Below are 21,053 nucleotides of genomic sequence, written 5' to 3'. Positions count from 1 at the left end.
GTATTTGTGAATGTATGAGGATACAATCCATGGACTGCTGTTGCAAAGTATATAAAACAAATAATAACAACACCGTTGAGTGGCATTTTATTGCAAGGTTGTGTGACTTTTACCCTTCCCTGTATTGTCACGCTGCAGTTTCTGTTATCTCTTGGCACTCTGATGTCTAGGGCTAATGGGAACTGGAATCATACCTCAGCATGAGGGCCAGAGGATGGGCCGGAGATGTCACTGCCTTGGTCCTTTCACTATTGGTTGCTACTTCCGGGTGGATTTCAGGTAGTGCAATACCGGCTAAGCAGTGTAATTTCTCCAGTGGTGTGGGGTGCAGACACCCCGTGATAATGCGACACATCTCATTAAGAGCCACATCTACTGTTTTAGCGTGGTGAGATGTGTTCCACACTGGGCCTGCGTACTCAGCAGCAGATTAGCATAGCGCAAGGGCAGATGTCTTCACTGTGTCTGGTTGTGATCCCCAGGTTGTGCCAGTCAGCTTTCATATGATATTGTTTCTAGCGTTTGTTTCCTTGTTTGTTGGGGAAGGCTCGATCATAAAGCAGCTAAGAGCTGAGAGTTATGGAGAGTGAAGGAAGGCCTACACTGCGGATTGTACCACGTGGCCTTCTTAGCAAAACTGGGCAACAAGCAGTCATCCATATTAAGCAACTTCCCCTCACAGACGTGGTACTTAACAAATAGGGGGAGAAGACGTACTTACCTGAGGTAAAATTATATAGCCAATGAAAATTAAAAAAAAAAACAATAGTCAAAACTAGTCCTAGTCTATAAATGATGTAAAATTAAGCTAGTCTAAAGAGTAAGAGATTCCTAGGCTGCTGCAATAGTGGCGGATAAGAGGAACTGAGGCAGTGGTGCCGCCCACCTGCTACATATACTCACAAGGGGAGAGTGGGTGGGGCCAATTGCCAAAGTTTTTCAAATCTATCTAGAAGATTCCGAAGCTGTCAACTCAGGTGCAGAAACTACTATATGTGTGATTCACAGGGATCACAATGGGAAACTTCCAGGTATTTGGGTGTGCTGCAGTGCTCCAGTGGGATTCCTTCCCAGGTAATCCTCAGAGCTCGGGATGCTTGTCTGTTCTTAAGGTGAAAAGCACATGTCTGTGTTTTAGATGGATTAGGAATCAGCTTTTTTCTCTGTAATAGGCAGTAAGAGCACCTAGAGATTCGGAGAGTTTCTGTTCAACCATCTCAAAGCTCCCTGCTTGAGCAGTAATGGCATGATCATCAGCATAGATGAAGCTCTCCGTCCCTTCTAGCAATGTTGAACATTGATGGAGCAAGCACGCTCCCCTGAGGCAGGCCAGAATGCTGGTAATGTTTGGGTATCAACCAGCACGTCAACGACTTAAATCAAGAAATAGTTTTCTAAGATCTACAGAGACACTTGCTGCAAGACCTCAGCAAGCGAGAGTCCAAAAGTGGCAGGCTCAAACCCAGAACCTCAATCAATGGCTGATACCAAATGAGAGACTCCCCCTTGGGCACACAGAAAACTGGGTGACTTGGAAGGCGCTGAACAGACTACGCTCTGGCACCACGAGATGCAGAGCCAACCTTAAGAAATGGGGCCACAACGTGGAATCCACGACATGCGAGTGTGGAGAAGAGCAAACCACTGACCACCTGCTGCAATGTAACCTGAGCCCTGCCATATGATGAATGGAGGACCTTCTTGCGGCAACACCATGCTGCCATGAGCCAAGCACGCCTGCTCTCCCCTCAGTCTCAGAAACAGTCATCCCCTTGGCTGAGAGGCTGGCCAATCACAGCAGAGGAGGGCTTTTGGTGGAAGGATTCACCATCTGTTTCCGAAAAGGAAGAGAAGGATAGGTGGAGAGATCTTCAGCCTTCTCAGCCAAAGGGGTTCCTAAGACCATCAGAAATATATGTTTTCTGATGGTCTTTGGCGACCCCTCAGAAGCCCCTTTGTGACCCCCAGGTTGAGAAACGCTACTCTGGATGGCCATCTGTCGGGAGGGCTTTGTGCTTGATGGTCCTGTGATCTCTTCCAACTCTGATTCTATTGACCTCAACAGATTCACAGGGTACATCTAACTGACAGCCAATCATTGGGGGCACATACAAATATTTGGTTTTTCCTTTCCCCACTGCAACTTTGAAAGGTTTATTCATACAAGACTGCTATACCAAAGACAAAATCATGTTAATATCCCGAGGGTGTTAACTGTGCAAACTCTATACTCCATGTTTTGATTGTGCAACCTATTTATATCTTCGAATATCACACAGTTGCTCCAGAAAGGAGAAATCCATACACTCAGATGTCTGGTCCCCACTCCATTACAATGAGGCAAACAGCACAAAAGGTTGAAAATTTTATTTATTTTTGATGTGACTTACAATAAAGACATATTCTAGATTAACAACTTTCAGTGAGGAACTCAATTTAATAAACAACACTGTGAGTGCATACAAAACAACAATAACCAAAATACTATGTAGTGAATTAAAAAAAGCAGCTGTGCAAACATCAGTCCCAAAAAAGATACTAAATACAAAGGTGATTTCTCAGTGATTGATCTATTCCTTCCTATATATATATATACATACATACCAGAACCCTGAAAGACAAAAGAGCAGAGAAAGGGAAGAGAATGAGGGTTACTCATACAATCGCATTGGATACATTATTTTTTGAACAACTATCCCAACAATGGATCAAAAGCTATTTTAGTTACTGATAATTATACAGAATTCTTTTAACTCCATAATTAGAAATTAAAGCAGGCTTTATACACTGTCTTTTCTATGTCAGGTTTAAGTAATGTACTGAATGCCACAGATTGCATGTAGCCCCCAGGATTCGCAAGTCTAGGTTCCTATTTTTAAAAATGGGTTCTCCAAATAGCAAACAGTACCTACAGAGGCCTCAAGTATACTGACCCACAATTTTTATTGTTATTTAACCTTGCTAGCATCTTTGCCATATACGTTCGTCAAACGGTAACACTGCCTTATTCAAAATACTGTAATAATGTTGAAACAAGACTACTGAGTTGTGAGTTTTACGGGCTGTATGGCCATATTTCAGAAGCATTCTCTCCTGACATTTCACCCACATCTATGGCAGGCATCCTCAAAGTTTGGGATGTATGTTGGAAACTAGGCAATTGAGCTCTCATTGCAACGGTAAGGTCGTTGACCATATTTTAGTTCTTGCGGACCACAGATGGCCCATGGACCACAGGTTGGGAACTACTGCTATATACACACAAATAAACAGATACTACATGATTTAAAAAACCAAAACAAACCCTAATACATCCTTCTGATTTTGTTCCTTGGGTTGGACAGGTTTACCAACATACTTACCCTGGAATGGTGCTTCCCCAGTTACCACTGTATGAAGTCAGCACCCAAATTTCTCTCTTCCTTCTTTGGCTCGTTTTTCGGATGCTTTATGGGCCACTTAATCTTTATCGTGGGCTCCATCTGTTCCTGGAGGCGATGGCGCTTCATGTGAGCGTTCCGGCTCTTTATCTTGTCAAAAACTCTAGATGCAGGCAGAAGGATAAAGGCCAAGATTTTTCAGCAGTCTTACAGTGCTAGGACATAATATATACCAGGCTGTGGCCCAATTAGTAGCCAGCAGCATTAAATCACTACTGACCGAGAGGTCATGAGTTCGAAGCCAGCCCAGGTCGGAGTGAGCTCTCGACCATGAATAGTCTAACTTGCTGTTGACCTATGCAGTTGTCATGTATCATATTCTGCAGTTGATGGTGGTTGGTGGTGGCAGGCCTAGCAGTTGGTGATGGAAGGGTTAATGTAAGTCTTAGTTCTAAAAGGTTGAGTAGTCTGTAAGTAAGAGTTCATGGGTGAAAGCAATTAAGGGTGGAGGTATACAAGAGATAGATTACAGCTGGGTGTTTCTGGATTTAAGGAGCTAGCCTTGGGACTGATCTTCAGGAGAAAAGTATTTGTTTTATCTTGGTGGTAGATGCTGCTGGTTTCCCCCCAGGTTTGTGGATTTTCGGTGTCCTGACCTGTCTCCTCAACCTTTGGAATCTGGAAACCTTGAACCTTTGGACTGGCTTTTGACTATGGTATAGACCAGGGGTCCCCAAACTAAGGCCCAAGGGCCGAATACGACCCTCCAAGGTCATTTACCCGGCCCTTGCTCAGGGTCAACCTAAGTCTTGAAAGCAAACAACAACAACAATCCTATCTCATCAGCCAAAAGCAGGCCCACACTTCCCACTGAAATACTAACAAGTTTATATTTGTTAGAATTGTTCTTCATTTTAATTATTGTATTGTTTTAAGTGTTTTTGCACTACAAATAAGATATGTGCAGTATGCATAGGAACTCATTCATGTTTTTTTCAAATTATAATCGGGCCCTCCAACAGTTTGAGGAACTGTGACCTGGCCCTCTGTTTGAAAAGTCTGAGGATCCCTGGTATAGACTCTTGATCCCTGGATTTTGTTTATTGAACTTTCGGTGTTTGACCACTGGACGGGACCTTTTGACTACGGAGTTATCTTGAACTTGCAACAGTGTTTGTTGTTTTTGTTTTATATTCTGTAGCTGAGTGCAGTCCTTGTTTTATATTTTGGACTAATAAAACAGCCAGAAAGTGCTATTTTAATTAAACTGCTGGATACAAACTGGGTATTTGTTTCGTTCATCTCTACCTGAATAAGGCAGAGCCCTGGCATCATGACAGCAGTCTGAAAGACACTTGCATCTGTCAAGTAGGAAATTTATGCCAGGGAAGCTAATTTAACTAATTTATGACACCATAAAAATGTTTACAATTTTGTCCTCCAGGGGCAAACCAAGAATGGGCAATGTGGAAGTCCCTGAACAGACTCAGAAATTGAATGAGCAGATCAAAAGAAAGCCTGGCAGAATGGCACGACCTAGAAGTATCCCACACCTTGTGTGACTGTGGAGCAGAAGAGACATCTCCGCATCTGTATGCTTGTCCACTGTGCCCTGCCTCATGCACAGAGGAAGAGTTGTTGGAGGCTACAGGGAATGCCATTGCTGTTGCCCGTTTTTGGTCAAAAGATATTTAACCACCCCGCTCCCTCTATTTTTATCAGTTTTATACTAATTTATGCAATGCTTTTGCGTCAAAAAATAAAATAAAACCATTTAAAAAACCTTCCAACAGCTTGTAGAAGAATGAGGCAGTACTCCATCAAGGACTCGGTGTCACAAGTGGACAGTGAAGCAACAGCGCCCCTTGTGGCCGGAATCAAGCATACCCTCATGAAGCCGGAAAGCTGGAATGTTAAATTGCCTCTGGGTCTGTCTATTTAGTAAAATCATATTTTTTAATTAATTTATTTATTTACAGTATTTATATTCTGCCCTTCTCACGCCGCAGGGGACTCAGGGCAGACTACAATGTACATATACATGGCAAACCTTCAATGCCATAGACACACAACATATACAGACAGACACTTAGGGGCTATTTAACATTCCAGCTTCTGGCCACCAGGGGAGCTGTCGCTTCACCGTCCGTTTGTGACCCTGATGAAGTACTTCCTCATTCTTTGCATGCTTGCTAGAAATTTTTATGGCGTCGTAAATTAGTTAAATTAGCCACATAAGTGGTACCTAAATTTCCTACTGTCTTTTGGGCTGCAAAGGTCAACAACAAGCTACACAAATTGGTCGGAAGCTCACTCCGACTCAGGCTGGCTTTGAAATCATGACTTTTCGGTCAGTAGTGACCTTAATGCAGCTGACTCCTAGCCAGCTGTGCCACAGTACTCTCTAGCCAGAGTAAAATAATATCCTCAGCATGACTTATGAATGTTTGCCATGTATATGTGCATTGTAATCCACCCTGAGTCACCTGCAGGGTGAGAAAAGCAGAATATAAATACTGTAAATAAATAAATATACAAAATCCCATCTTAGAGAGTCTTTCCTTTTCTCCTCAAGCTTTTTAAAAGAGAAGGTTTATTGACAGACAGAGCAGAAACAATATGTTGAACTATGACGGAGTTAATCAAACTGTCACAGTGAGCCACCCCAAGGAAAAAAGAAGACAGGCAAACTGATGCACAAAACTAGACTTGTCAAAAGACGCACAATAAATCAGCTGAACTACCTTGCGCACTCTTTGCATGGGAACACACCCTGACTGCCTGCGCTTCTGGACCTATCTAGAGTTTCCTTCTGGCTGCAGGTTGGGCTGACGGTGCTCTGCGCTGGCTTTTTGTAACTCCTTGCCTTTACTTTATTCTCCTGCTTAGGCAGCGGGCAGTGCCTTTTCTTTGGGCTGCACATAATCTGAAATTCATCAAAGTCATGAAATGCTTTTGTTTGTTTACGAACTCACTGAACTCATTCCAATTCTCCAACTAAATGTACTCCACCTGCGATGATGATCCAGGAACAATAGTTTCTCTGGGCAAGATGCAGAAAGAACCAAACAAATTAGGGCCCGTCCACACAACCCTAAATCCCAGAATATCAAGGCAGAAAATCCCACAATATCTGATTTGAACTGGGTTATCTGAGTCCACACTCAGATAATGTGGGATTTTCTGCCTTGATATCCTGGGATATAGGGCTATGTGGAAGGGCGCTTAGAAAGATTCACAACATCCATCACAATTTTACACGAAACAGCACTAAAAACCCTTAAAAACAATCATATATATATATATTGGGCAGTAGTTCTCAACCCTAAAACTGCAACCCCTTAATACAGCTTCTCAACCATAAAGTTATTTTCATTGCTACTTCATAACTGTGATTTTGCTACTGTTATGAATCGTAATGTAAATATCTGATATGCAGGATGTATTTTCATTCACTGGACCAAATTTGGCACAAATACTCAAAACGCCCAAATTTGAATACTAGTGGGGTTGGGGGTATTGATTCTGTCATTTGGGAGTTGTAGTTGCTGGGATTTATAGTTCACCTCCAATCAAAGAGCATTCTGAACTCCACCAAAGATGGAATCGAACCAAACTTGGCACACAGAACTCCCATGACGAAGAGAAAATACTGGAAGGGTCTGGTGGGCCTTGAGTTTTGGAGTTGTAGTTCACCCACATCCAGAGAGCACCATGAACTCAAATAACTATGGATTAGAACAATTTTGGTACAAATACTCAATATGCCCAAATGTGGTGGAGTTTGGGGAAAACAGACTTTGACATTTGGGAGTTATAATTTGTGGGATTTATAGTTGAACTACAATCAAAGAGCATTCTAAACTCAGCCCACAATGGATCTGCACCAAACTTGGCTCACTACTCAGTGGCATAATGGGTTAAACCCTTGTGCCGGCAGGACACAGGTTGGAGGTTCGAATCTGGGTAGAGTTTGGATGAGCTCCCTCTGTCAGCTCCAGCTCCCCATGCGGGGACAAGAGAGTAGCCTCCCACAAGGATGGTAAAACATCAAAACATCCGAGCGCCCCCTGGGCAACGTCCTTGCAGACGGCCAATTCTCTCACACCAGAAGCAACTAATAGTTTCTCAAGTTGCTCCTGACAGACACAAAAAATACATAAAACAACACATATTTGCATATAAACAACATACATTTACATAAAATTTTAACTATTACATCTGGCCCGGCAACTTGTAGTTTCTCAAGTCACTTTGACACACACAAAAAATGTGGCTAAGTATTCATTTCAAAGGACACAACCAACCAGTAAAAAAAAAATCCTTGCAAAGTTATGTGAAATAGAAGGAACATTGTATATGAAAGGGGAGAACTTATATCTATTCTTTAAGCACCGGCCAGACCCCCAGCCGTCTTTCTCTACCTTTTCTTCATCCTTTTCTACCTCATCCTGCTCTCTCTTCCTCTTTTCTGCCATGTATGCTCGGCCAGAGTTAAATTTTAATACTTTTTTCCAGTTATAGTAGTATTCAACACATTGGGAAACGGTCTTAGTTTGTATCTATCAAAGGAGAAAAGGGGAAAAATAAATATTCGAAGTGAGCATAGAAGGAACAACTAACTTAGTTTCCTATATACAGCAGACAAGTTGTGGAGATCCAGTCTAGTGCAGTGGATGAGTGTTGGATTATGGCTCTACAGACTTGGATTCAATCTCCAAATCTGCCATGAAAGCTCACTGGATGAGTACCCGTATATACTCAAGTATAAGCTGACCCAAATATAAGACGAGGCACCTAATTTTGCAACAAAAAATGGGGAAACGTATTGATTTGAGTATAAGCCGAAGGTGGGAAATGCAGCAGCTACAGGTACATTTCAAAATAAAAACAGATACCAATAAAATTACATTAATTGAGGCATCAGTCGGTTAAATGCTTTTGAATATTTAACATACATATCATATTGATAATAATATTGTAACATAATCTATATAAATAAAAATGTCAACAAGTGACCATCACTCATAAAAATACAGCAGAAGACACTTAAATAGCCAAAAAACAAAAAATACATTACAACACATGCGCAAAACCACATATATACCAATATATATACACACATATATATACACACACAAAACACATATACACAGACTGGGACACAGCAACACTAGCAGGGGACGGCTAGTACAATATAATAATGCAATATAATAATTGTATATTATAAATGACATGTAATATTACTAATAATATTGCAGTATAGTGGCATCGGATATTATATTAATATATAATACAAATATCATGCTATGCTAATAATATAATATTGTATATACCTATAATATTGATCTTAATATTATAATGTAATACAATATAATACTAATAATAATACAATATAATAATTGTATATTATATATTACATGTAAGTATTACTAATAATATTGCGTTATAGTGGTATAGTACAATATAATATACAATACTAATATTGTTCTATGTTAATAATATAATATATTGTATATATGGATAACTTGTAAGCTGCTCTGAGTCCCCTTCGGGGGTGAAAGCAGGTGAGGTATAAAAATAGCAAATAAATAAATAAATAAATATTTTGGAATATTTACATAAAACAGTAATTTAAGATAAGACTGTCTAACTGATTAAACCAATCTTCTAACCTTTTTCAATGTAAATGTGCTTACGTATCCAATAATAATGAGAGTAAAATAATAAATGGAATAAAAATAATATAGTAAAATAATGAAATTATAATAACAGTAATAATAGAGTAAAATAATAAATGCAATAATAATAATACAGTAACATAATAAATGTAATAATAATAATAATAGAGTAGAATAATAAATGTAATAAAATAATAATAGAGTAAAATAATGGAAATGTAATAACAGTAATAATAGAGTAAAATAGTAAATATAATAATAGAGTAAAATAATAAATATAATAATAAAATAATAATAACAGAGTAAAATAATAAACAAATTTGACTCGAGTATAAGCTGAGGGGGTCCTTTTCAGCCTAAAAAAGGGCTGAAAAGCTAGGCTTATACTCAAGTATATACGGTATTTTTAAAACACAACATGCAGAAAAGCGTTCAGATAAAACAAATAAAACCCTTTCAATTTGTGACAGGAAATAGTCTGGAAAATGGCTTGCTTCTCTCATTTGGTATCAGTATGGGACCTCACATGACTACTTTGTAATGAACTCGCCACTCGTATTTTACCTTCTTCTGTATGAGATTAAAATCCTTTCTGTGTGTGGCAAAAGCCTTCTTAAACAACTGCTTCTCCGCTGTAGTCCACAGTTGTGAACCTGGAGTATCAACAAGAGACAAATTATAAGCACAGACATTCTGCTTGATGGTTTATCATACTCATAACATTAAAATCTTTGCTGCCCTGTTTTTGTCTGTTGACTTCCTTTGGAATCATAGTAATAGGTCTATCAATACATTTGAGAACTAGAAGAAGTGTGTTGACTTCTAAGTTTAAGTGTGACTGAGGGCGACTAAAATGATCAAGGGTCTGGAGAACAAGCCCTATGAGGAGTGGCTTAAAGAGCTGAGCATGTTTAGCCTGAAGAAGAGAAGGCTGAGAGGAGACATGATAGCCATGTATAAATATGTGAGAGGAAGTCATAGGGATGCCGAAGGGTTTGGTGGGCATAGACCTTGAGTTTTGGAATTGTAGTTCACCTACATCCAGAGAGCACCATGGGCTCAAATAATGATGGATTAGACCAAATTTGACACAAATACTCAAAATACCAAATGTGGTGGAGTTTGGGGAAAAATAGACCTTGACATTTGGGAGTTGTAGTTGCTTGGATTTATAGTTCACCTACAATCAGAGCATTCTGAACTCCATCAATGATAGAATTGGGCAAATTTCCCACACAGAACCCCTATGCTTTGAAGTGAATTGCAGGCAAGAGAGATCTTCAGCCTTCTCAGCCAAGGGGGTTCTGATGTTTTCTGATGGTCTTTGGTGACCCCTCTGAAACCCCCTCGTGACCTCCCCAGGAGTCCCAACCCCCAGGTTGAGAAACACTGTTCTATGGGTTTTAGGAATGCTATGGCTAAGCCTTGATCAAATTTAGGCAAATCCTTTTTACCTGAGTAATGATAGTTGGCAAGAGGGTGAGAAGGTGGCTTCTGTGGTCCTTTGAGTAACAGCATCTTCAGTGCTTCCTGGGAATTGTTGGAAAGAAACTCAGAAACTTTCACCAAACAGTAATCTTTGTGACTACATCCCCCCCCCCCCCATGAACCGACGCGGGCTCTAAGATCTGCCAGGGAGGCCCTCCTCTCGGTCCCGACACTGTCACAACCGCAGTTGGTGGGGACGAGGAAGAGGGCCTTCTCAGTGGTGGCCCCCCGCCTCTGGAACACTCCCCAGGGAGATCAGGAAGGCCCCCACACTGTCCTACTTTCGTAGGGATTTGAAGACATGGCTCTTCAAGCCTCTGAGAATATTTGGGAGTTGTAGTTGCTGGGATTTATAGTTCACCTACAATCAGAGCATTCTGAACCCCACCAAAGATAGAATTGGGCCAAACCTCCCACACAGAACCCCCATGACCACCAGAGTGGGACACAGCAATGTGTGGCAGGGGATGGCTAGTTTTTCCTACTCAATGTGTGGTGTTTTAAAATCAGAGGGCTACTCCTGTTCTGAAGTGCAACACTTTACAACCCAATGACCTGACATTCTCAATGACACAGTGAATGTACATCATCTCACCAAAATGTTTCCTTGGGTTTCATGCAGACAATGGATAGCTAGCTCTGTGTTGGTCCCTCCTCCTGGCATTGCGCTGGAGCAGGCCAATTTCAATAGGTCTGCCACTGCAAAACATTGTTTCAATTATTACATTCTGAGTTTGAGGATTATGGGGGGAAATTTTGGTTTTGGAGGGGGGGAAATGACCACCCCACCTTTGTTCTGTGTTTCCGTGTTAGTTGTGATATCACCCCACGGTTTCCACATTAGTGAAGCAGGGTGCTCATAGTTTTCCATTGATGACCGATCCCGGAGCTCAGGGATTTCTGCCTGAAACCGACTTCCAATATTAATGTGGCTGGAATGACAGAAGAAGTCAAGGATAAACTCTGTGAACCAGGGGACAGGTTTAAAATTACGAGGGTTGAATGAAAAGTCATGCCTCCACCTTCGTTACTTGGGTTTGGATGGGAATATTTTAATAAATCAAATGGAGAATGTGCTCTTTAGCTATCACTATTCACTTTTCCACATAATCACCAGACAATTGGATACATTTCTGCCAACGATGAACAAGTTTCCTGAAGCTGTCACGGAAGAAGTCGACACTCTGTTTCCGCAACCAGTGTCTCACAGTTCTCTCAACGTCTTCATCAGAAGCATAATGATGTCCCCGCAGATATTCTTTCATTATCGGAAACAGATAGAAGTCAGACAGTGCTAAATCTGGACTGTATGGAGGATGTCGTACGGTGGTGAAATCCAGTCTCTGAAGTTTAAAGTCTGTGCACTTTCATTTCAGGCATCAGCATCCTGGGTACCCACCATGCACAGATCTTCTGATAGCCAAGCAAAGCAATAATGTAACCCACACGTTCTTCTGAAATGCCAATTATGCTTGAAATTTCTCTCTGAGTGATACGTCGATCGCCCTGAATCAATCTGTCAACCTTTTGCTTGTGAAACTCCGTGGTTGCTGTCACAGGACGTCCAACTCTTTGTTTGTCAAGCAAGTCAGATGTTCCCACCTCAACATCTTTAAAGTTACTCGCCCAACGACACACAGTACTCACATCAACACAATCACCATAAACAGCTTGCATTCTCTGATGAATCTCTGTGCCTGTGTCTAATGTAATTCTTATATTGTTATGTATTCATATCTTTTATGTAATTATGATGTTGTTTATTGTTTGCATTTTCGGTTGTGTTTTGATTTTCTTTATTGTAATTGTTGTTCGGGCCTGGCCCCATGTAAGCCACTCCGAGTCCCCATTGGGGAAATGGTGGCGGGGTATAAATAAAGTTTATTATTATTATTATTATTATTATTATTATTATTATTTATTTGGGGTGACACCTTCTGCTATCAAGAATTAAATGACTGCACATTGCTTAAGTCACATTGACCGACCATCTGTGTAGGGTTCCATACTTCAACAACACAACTGTTCAATGCTAAGGTTTTCTGCCAAAATGGAACTGTAGAGGAAAGTCTACTGAACAAGCCAGTACCTGCCGCATACCAGTACTGCCATCTGTTGAGGAGTTACGAAGGTGGAGGCATTACTTTTCATTCAACCCTCGTACATCAAACAAAGAACAAAATTTAAAAGCAAGGTCTCCAGGTGTTCCAAAATTTCGCATGATGCCTGAATTAAAACAACTGTTTACTTATTCTGGCCTTTTGGATGTAAGACATTTTAAATGATAGAATACCTACAAATGAGGGACAAAAGAGACAGTATCTTTCTTCAGTCTAGACATCCAGGACAGAGGTGAAAAAGTGATAAATGAGCAGAAATGTTATGACCAGCATTCCCTCCTGGGTGACTTCGAAGGCGCTGAACAGACTGCGCTCCGGCACTACAAGATGCAGAGCCAACCTTAAGAAATGCCGTCACAAAGTGGAGTCCATAACATGCAAGTGTGGAGAAAAGCAAAGCACAGACTACCTATTACAATGCAGCGTGAAAATGGAAGACCTTCTCTCAGTGACACCAGAGGCAATTCAAGTGGACAGCTTCTGGTCAAAGGACAGTTAGTATAATGCCAACTTTTTAACTTTGTTTGTGTTTTAAATACATTTTAACTGTACTCTCAATTCGCTTCTGACACGATAAATAAATCAGTATTCTCATCCCCTTACTTACGGTTTTACGGCGATTTTGGTGGGGTCGTTCACATAGGCAAACAAAATGCCATCTCTTCCATCTAGATTCGAAAACAAAAGAGAGAAATGCAATGAAGACATCCTCCTTCGTCCATTCTTCCTCCTGACCGTCTGCACGCAAAAGGTCAGCACTATGGGAGCATTTTGGCTTCCACTATCTTTTCAATACTATTAATAAGTATGACAGCTACAGTATATTGTACTCAATATAGCTGTAATAAATAATAATAATTAATAATAATAATAATAATAATAATAATAAATCAAGAACCAACATTGAGGGAAGTCAATAGTAGTAAACTGCTTAAAGTGCAAAAGACAAAGAGGGAATACTGTAAAAACACAATCCAGAGCAGAAGAGAAAACTGGCAAAAGAAGGCTCTCTCTCCATGGACAGTTCCTGGGGAAAAATTAGAGCCAAATTGACAAAGAAAAAACATGGCTGTGGCTCACAAAGGAGACAAAGGAGGGGCTGATTCTGGCAGCCAAAGAACAAGCCATTAGAACAAATGCCATCAAAGCCAGAATTGAAAAGTCGATGACAGATCCCAAATATAGATTCTGCAAGGAAGCAGATGAAACAATAGATCATATCCTCAGCTGCTGCAAGAAGATCGTGCGCACAGACTACAAGCAGAGGCACAACACCATTGCTCAGATGATTCATTGGAACTTATGCCACAAATACCACCTGAAAAAGTTACAGAGAATGAACACATCAAACTATTCTGGGACTTCCGGATTCAGACAGACAGAGTTTTGGAGCACAAGACTCCTGACCTCATGATCGTGTAACGAAGTATGGATTCCCTCTAGACCATGGCCATATAGCCCGAAAAAACCTACAACAACCCAAAGTATGGATTGTCGATGTTGCAATTCCAGGTGACAGCAGGATTGAAGAAAAACAACTGGAAAAGCTGACACGATATGAGGATTTAAAGATCAAACTGCAAAGACTCTGGCACAAGCCAGTCAAGGTGGTCCCAGTGGTGATCCGCCCACTGGGTGCAGTGCCTAAAGACCTTGGCCTGCACTTAAACACAATCGGCGTTGACAAAATTACCATCTGCCAGCTGCAGAAGGCCACCCTGCTGGCATCTGCACGCATTATTCGCCGATACATCACAAAGTCCTAGACACTTGGGAAGTGTCTGACGTGTGATCCAATATAACAGCCAGCAGAAAGTCTGCTGTGGACTCATCTTGTTGTGCTTCTAATAATAATAATAATAATAATAATAATAATAATAATAATAATAATAATTTATTTCTATCCCACCACTATCTCCCAGGGGGACTCGGGACGGCTCACAGGTCACTGAAGGTGGTGAATGCAAAATACAACAAGTACAAAACAAAATATAGACAATAAACAGTCAACACAACATCACAAATATGCAGAACCCCCCGGGAAGTAAAGGTAAAGGTTTTCCTCTGATATTAAGCCTAATCATGTACGACTCTGGGGGTTGGTGCTCATCTCCATATCTAAGCTGAAGAGCCGGCTTTGACCGTAGACACTTCCAAGTTAATGTGGCCAGCATGACTGCATGGAGCACCATTACCTTCCCAATGGAACGGTACCTATTGCTCTACTCACATTTGTATGTTTTCAAAATGCTAGGTTGGAAGAAACTGGCTGGTTTAGATGGAAGTCACCAGGACCTTTTTTTTCTTTATTTTTTTACTCTTTTTTAAAATATTTTTCTCTTCTATTACTTCCTACTTTCTCCTCATATTATTGTTCCACCACTTTAAATGTAAAAACAAAATACTATTCTTTTTCCTCCCTTTTCCCTTACCCTTAATAAAAATATATATAACAAAAAAGCCATAGAATGGTGAAACTGGAAATATCTCTGTCTTCACAAATCCTAGAAGAGGCACTGCAAGTCAGAATAGACCATTAAACCAAATGGATTCATAACCTAGCTCAAAACAAAGACGGTTTCGCATAAGGTGGTTATTTTACTTACCAAAAGCTGGACAGTACAACTTGGGCGGGGCAGTGTTTGCCGAGGCAGACCAAAGAGTGTTGAAATACAGCCCTGAACCCTCTCGGATTGGGCTGAGCATTGGTGGAGGTGTATACGGTGAGCACTGGATTAAGCCCTGCAGAAAGTAATCCATGAGGAAGACAGGGGAGCGAAGATTACTCTGGTAGAATCCGCTAGGGCCAGGCTGATTGTCATTGCAGACTGGAGGTGGTGGTGGAGGCGGTGGCGGCGGTGGTGGTGGAGGGATGAAAAGTGACTTTGGACAGGTCCGTCTCTTCTTCTTCTTTGGAGGCATGCCTTCCTGGAGATCCCTCTCATCCTGGCTTTCCTTCTCGCCAACCTGAGAAGACAGACACAGCTTGTGGGGCCTTAAAACTTCTAAGCTGGGAAAATGAAAATCAGTGTGGCCTGCCTGGTGTGTCCAATCCTCAAGGATGGTTCTCACCTGAGAGTCTACCAAGTATGACAGAGCTGGGACACTACTTCAACACCTTCCACAGTGCAGAGATCTTGCAACTACAGCAGGGGACCTCAAACTAAGGCCCGAGGGCCGGATATGGCCCTCCAAGGTCATTTACCCAGCCCTCGCTCAGGGTCAACCTAAGCCTGAAACAACTTGAAAGCACACAACAACAACAAGAATCTTATCTCATCACCCAAAAGCAGATCCACATTTCCCACTGAAACACTAATCTATATGAATAAAAATGTAATGTTCGTTTGTGGGATTAACATAACTCAAAAACCACTAGACGAATTGACACTAAATGTGGACACAAGACACCTAACAACCCAATGTATGTCCTTCACTCAAAAACATTGATTTTGTTATTTAGAAGTTGTAGTTGCTGGGATTTATAGTTCACATACAATCAAAGAGCATTCTGAACACCACCAATGATGGAATTGAACCAACTTGGCACACAGTTCTCCCATGAACAACAGAAAATACTGGAAGGGTTTGGTGGGCAGTGTCCTTTGGTTTTGGAGTTTTAGTTCCTGCAAGGCCCTTGCGGAACAGATCCCATCTTCAGAAGTTTCTCCTAATGTTGATGTGAAACTCCATTCCTTGAAATGTCCACCTATTGTTCTACAACTACTGTTCGCCTGCTCCATCTTTCTATTTGATGGCCCTTCAGGTTTTTGAAAAGTAGATATTACATATCCCTCTCTCTTCTTCAGACTAAACATACCCAAGTTCTTTCAGCTGTACCTCAGAGGACTTGGGTTTTCTCCCTCCCTACGACCCATCAGGCTGACAGGATTATGACATCACTGCCCTGCAGTTCAGCATTATCTGGAGGGCTGTATGGCTTTCACTCTGATTTACAATAAAGTCATGGCTTTAGAGCAATGTTTCTCAACTTGGGGGTCGGGACCCCTGGGGCGGTTGTGAGGGGGTGTCAGAGGGGTTGCCAAAGACCATCAGAAATTTCTGTTGGTCATAGGGGTTCTGTGTGGGAAGTTTGGCCCAATTCTATCATTGGTGGGGTTCAGAGTGCTCTTTGATTGTAGGTGAACTATAAATCCCAGCAACTACAACTCCCAAATGTCAAGGTCTATTTTCCCCAAACTCCACAAGTGTTCACATTTGGGAATATTGAGGATTTGTGCCAAGTTTGGTCCAGATCCATCATTATGTGAGTCCACAGTGCTCTCTGGATATAGGTGAACTACAACTCCAAAACTCAAGGTCAATGCCCACCAAACCCTTCCAGCATTTTCTGTTGGTCATGGGAGTTCTGTGTGCCAAGTTTGGTTCAATTCCATCTTTGGTGGAGTTCAGAATGCTCTTGGTTTATAGGTGAACTATAAATCCCAGCAACTACAAGTCCCAAATGACAAAATCACCCCCCCCCCCCACAACCCTTCGGGCTGATATGGGCGGATAGAAATAATGTAAATAAATAAATAAATAAATAGTGCTCTCTGGATGTAGGTGAACTACAACTCCAAAACTCAAGGTCAAACCCTTTCAGTTTTTTTTCTTCTTTTGGTCGTGGGAGTTCTGTGTGCTAAGTTTGGTTCAATTCCATCTTTGGTGGAGTTCAGAATGCTCTTTGATTGTAGGTGAACGATGATTCCCAGCAGCAACAACTCCCAAATGTCAAGGTCTATTTTCCTGAAATTCCATTAGGGTTCAAATTTAGTCATATGGAGCATTCATGCCAAGTTTGGTCCAGATCCGTCATTGTGCTCTCTGGATGTAAGTGAACTACAACTCTAAAACTCAAGGTCAATGCCCACCAAACCCTTCCAGTATTTCTTGTTGGTGATGGGAGTTCTGTGTACCAAGTTTGATTCAATTCCATCGTTGGTGGAGCAGAATGAGCTTGGATTATAGGTGAACTATACATCCCAACAACTCAACTCCCAAATGACAAAATCAATTCCTCCCCCCACAATCCCACTATTTTTCAAATTTGGGCGTATCGGGTATTTGTGCCAAATTTGGTCCAGTGAACGAAAATACATCCTGCATATCAGATATTTACATTATGATTCATAACAGTAGCAAAATTAGTTATGAAGTAACAACAAAAATAATGTTATGGTTGGGGGTCACCACAACATAAGGAACTGTATTAAGGGGTCGCGATATTGGGAAGGTTGAGAAACACTGTTTTAAAGGTTTTACAATCACTATATACATGTGAAACAAACAAGGACAATAAAGGCACTTGTACAACTTGCACAGATTCACACTATACAGCTAAATATGAACTCCCAATATTCAGAGCATTTAATATATCTTCCTATACATCTGGAGTATAATAATAACAGAAATTGCCACCCACTTTGCCCTCTTGCTGCTGATTGGCTGTTGTGACAGGAACGGAGACTGGAAGGACAAAAGGTGTGATCCCTACATCCTCTGAAGGCCTCTTGATTTCTGGAGGAGTGTCTCCATCCCTTGCTACCTCCAAGGACAGTTTTTGAGCTTGAGTATTTTCTGCCTCTGATGCCTTAAAGGAGGAAAAAATATGCATAGCTGTAAAATTGTGCATTCTGACAATTATACTATACTGACACTAATTATTTTATCCTATCTAATGTTGAACTCTGCCTCTTCCAAAGTGCTTGGGACAAATAATACCAATTTATGATTTTTTTCAAAAATAGTATCGAATGAAAAAGTGTGCCTCTCCACCACAAACCAAAACATGAAACCTAGACACAGGACAGGTATAATAAGTACCTAATTAATTATAATTAATTATAATAAGTATAATACAGAGTAGGGACAGGAACCTCAAGAATTATGTGGGGTAGGGTTTTTAAATATTTTTTATTTATTACGTATTTAATTACGTATTTACAGTATCTTAAATTAATTATAATAAGTATAATACAGAGTAGGGACAGGAACCTATTACGTATTTACGTATTTAATTATGTATTTACAGTACCTTAAATGAAAAGATAATGCAAAAACTGGGAAAATGTATTGACTCAAGTATAAGTTGAGTTTGGGAAATGCAGCAGCTACTGATAAATTTCAGAATAAAAATAGATACCAATAAAATTACATTAATTGAGGCAACCATAGGTTAAAAGTTTTTGAAAATTTACATAAAACTGTAATTTAAAATAAGACTGTCCAATTCTGATTAACCATTATTCTAACTTTCTTCAATGTAAATGTGTTTATGTATCCTACCAATAATAATAAAGGGAGCAAAATAATAAATGTAATAATAACAATAGAGTGAAATAATAAATGTAATAATAATAGAGCAAAATAGTAAATGTAATAATAGACTGAAATAAGAAATGTAATAATAATAATAATAATAATAGAGTAAAATAATAAATGTAATAATAACAACAAATAGAAGAAAATAAATGTAATAATAACAATAAATAGTAAAATAATAATGGTAAGAAAAATAATAAATAAATTATTATAAGTGTAATAATAATAAATAGAGTAAAATAATACATCCAATAATAGAGTAAAATAATAAATGTAATAATAAAAATAGAGTACATTAATAAATGTAATAATAACAATAAAAGAGTAAAATAATAAGTGTAATAACAACAAATAGAATAAAATAAATGTAATAATAGAGTGAAATAATACATCCAATAATAGAGTAAAATAATAAATGTAATAACACGAGTAAAATAATAAATGTAATAATATTAAAGAGTAAAATAAGAAATGTAATAGTAACAATAATAAAGAGTAAAATAATAAATGCAATAATAGAGTAAAAAACAATGTAATAATAACAATAGAGTAAAATAATAAATGTAATAATAATAAAGTAAAATAATAGATGTAATAACAACAATAATAAATAGAGTAAAATAATAAATGTAATAATAACAAATAGAATAAAATAAATGTAATAAGAACAATAATAAATAGTAAAATAATAACTGTAAGAATAATAAAGTAAAAATAAGTGTAATAATAATAAATAGAGTAAAAAATGTAATAATAATAGAGTAAAAGAATAAATACAACAATAATAACAGAGTAAAATAATAAATAACTTTGATTCAAGTATAAGCCGAGAGGGGCTTTTTCAGCCTAAAAAAAGGGCTGAAAAACTCAGCTTATACTCAAGTATATACAGTTAGAGTGAATTAAGTGTAGTTAGGTGTACAATCTGTGTGAACTGGAGGAAAGCACACATGGCAGTTGTCTTTATCATAGGTAAGAGAAAGCCAGGGCACAATCTGCGCTGTTTCTTTATAAGGAGGGCTAAACCAACTTATTATTTGACATCAATCCAGCTTCAATTTATGGTGACCCTAAGGATGCCAAAAAAACCTAAATAGGTTCATAAGTGAGAAATAAGACCTCTGTATGGTAGTGCAATGGGTTAAACCCTTGTGCTGGCAGGATTGAAGATCAACAGGTCAGAGGTTTGAATCCGGAGAGAGCGCGGATGAGCTCCCTCTGTCAGCTCCAGCTCCCCATGCGGGGACATGAGAGAAGCCTCCCCCAAGGATGGTAAAATATCAAAACATCCAGCTAAATAGGTTCATAAGTGAGAAATAGGACCTCTGTATGGTGGTGCAATGGGTTAAACCCTTGTGCCGGCAGGATTGAAGGTCGACAGGTCTGAGGTATGAATCTGGGGAGAGCACGGATGAGCTCCCTCAGCTCTAATTCCCCATGCGGAGACATGAGAGAAGCCTCCCATAAGGTCGGTACAACATCAAAACATCAGGGCGTCCTCTGGGCAACGTCTTGCAGACGACCAATTCTCTCACACCAGAAGTGACTTGCAGTTTCTCACCAATCATTATCACCTTTTCCAGGAAATCATCTCATCTCATGATATAGCCAAAGTACAACAGCCTCAATTTGGTCATCCTGGGAATGTGCCTTGCAGCAGATGCAAACCAGGTTTCCCTTATCAAGACCAACTGGACATGGCACTCCGTTGTATTATGCAATCACATTCCCTTGTTGTACAAACTATACATTAATAAACATTGAAATAATATATGTTCATTTACCAGAGTCTGATTTCTATTTTACCTGCTGTTTTCGCTTCCCTGATGGAGACTGCCATTGGTCACTATAGAAACACATATGACTGCTCAGGCCTCTCTCTGTATAAAAAAGCTGGTTGCAGGTCTTGCAAACAAAGCTGTTTCCGTGCTCACTCCTGTCTGCAGTCTTACTACTGATGGCAAAAGTTGAACATTATATTATGAATATCTGAATTTCTGTTTTGTACTATACACTCAGCCTTATTCTATGCGCATTTATATTTTCAGCTGGAGGGTGCA

General features: G+C 39.8%; 1 protein-coding gene across 1 annotated transcript in view; it reads right to left on the bottom strand.

Annotated features, from left to right (window-relative positions):
* Positions 1–2,319: 2,319 nt before the first annotated feature.
* The window catches only part of LOC132780195 (zinc finger protein 541), a 36,049-nt gene continuing 17,315 nt past the window's right edge, over positions 2,320–21,053 (bottom strand). Inside the window, exons 7-18 of the mRNA XM_067462245.1 lie at positions 20,800–20,947; positions 18,095–18,262; positions 15,276–15,636; positions 13,277–13,337; positions 11,339–11,481; positions 11,145–11,248; positions 10,516–10,591; positions 9,626–9,714; positions 7,805–7,942; positions 6,125–6,306; positions 3,363–3,543; positions 2,320–2,611 (exon numbers count right to left, since the gene is read on the bottom strand). Coding sequence (XP_067318346.1) covers positions 3,384–3,543; positions 6,125–6,306; positions 7,805–7,942; positions 9,626–9,714; positions 10,516–10,591; positions 11,145–11,248; positions 11,339–11,481; positions 13,277–13,337; positions 15,276–15,636; positions 18,095–18,262; positions 20,800–20,947 — 1,630 coding nt within the window. The 3' untranslated portion in view covers positions 2,320–2,611; positions 3,363–3,383. The remainder of the gene's footprint in view (positions 2,612–3,362; positions 3,544–6,124; positions 6,307–7,804; positions 7,943–9,625; positions 9,715–10,515; positions 10,592–11,144; positions 11,249–11,338; positions 11,482–13,276; positions 13,338–15,275; positions 15,637–18,094; positions 18,263–20,799; positions 20,948–21,053) is intronic.

Source organism: Anolis sagrei, chromosome Y (genome assembly GCF_037176765.1).
Source record: "Anolis sagrei isolate rAnoSag1 chromosome Y, rAnoSag1.mat, whole genome shotgun sequence".
In the NCBI taxonomy this organism is placed as follows: Eukaryota; Metazoa; Chordata; class Lepidosauria; order Squamata; family Dactyloidae; genus Anolis; species Anolis sagrei.
Note: the sequence above shows the minus strand (reverse complement) of the source record. Positions and strands in the feature narration are given on the sequence as shown.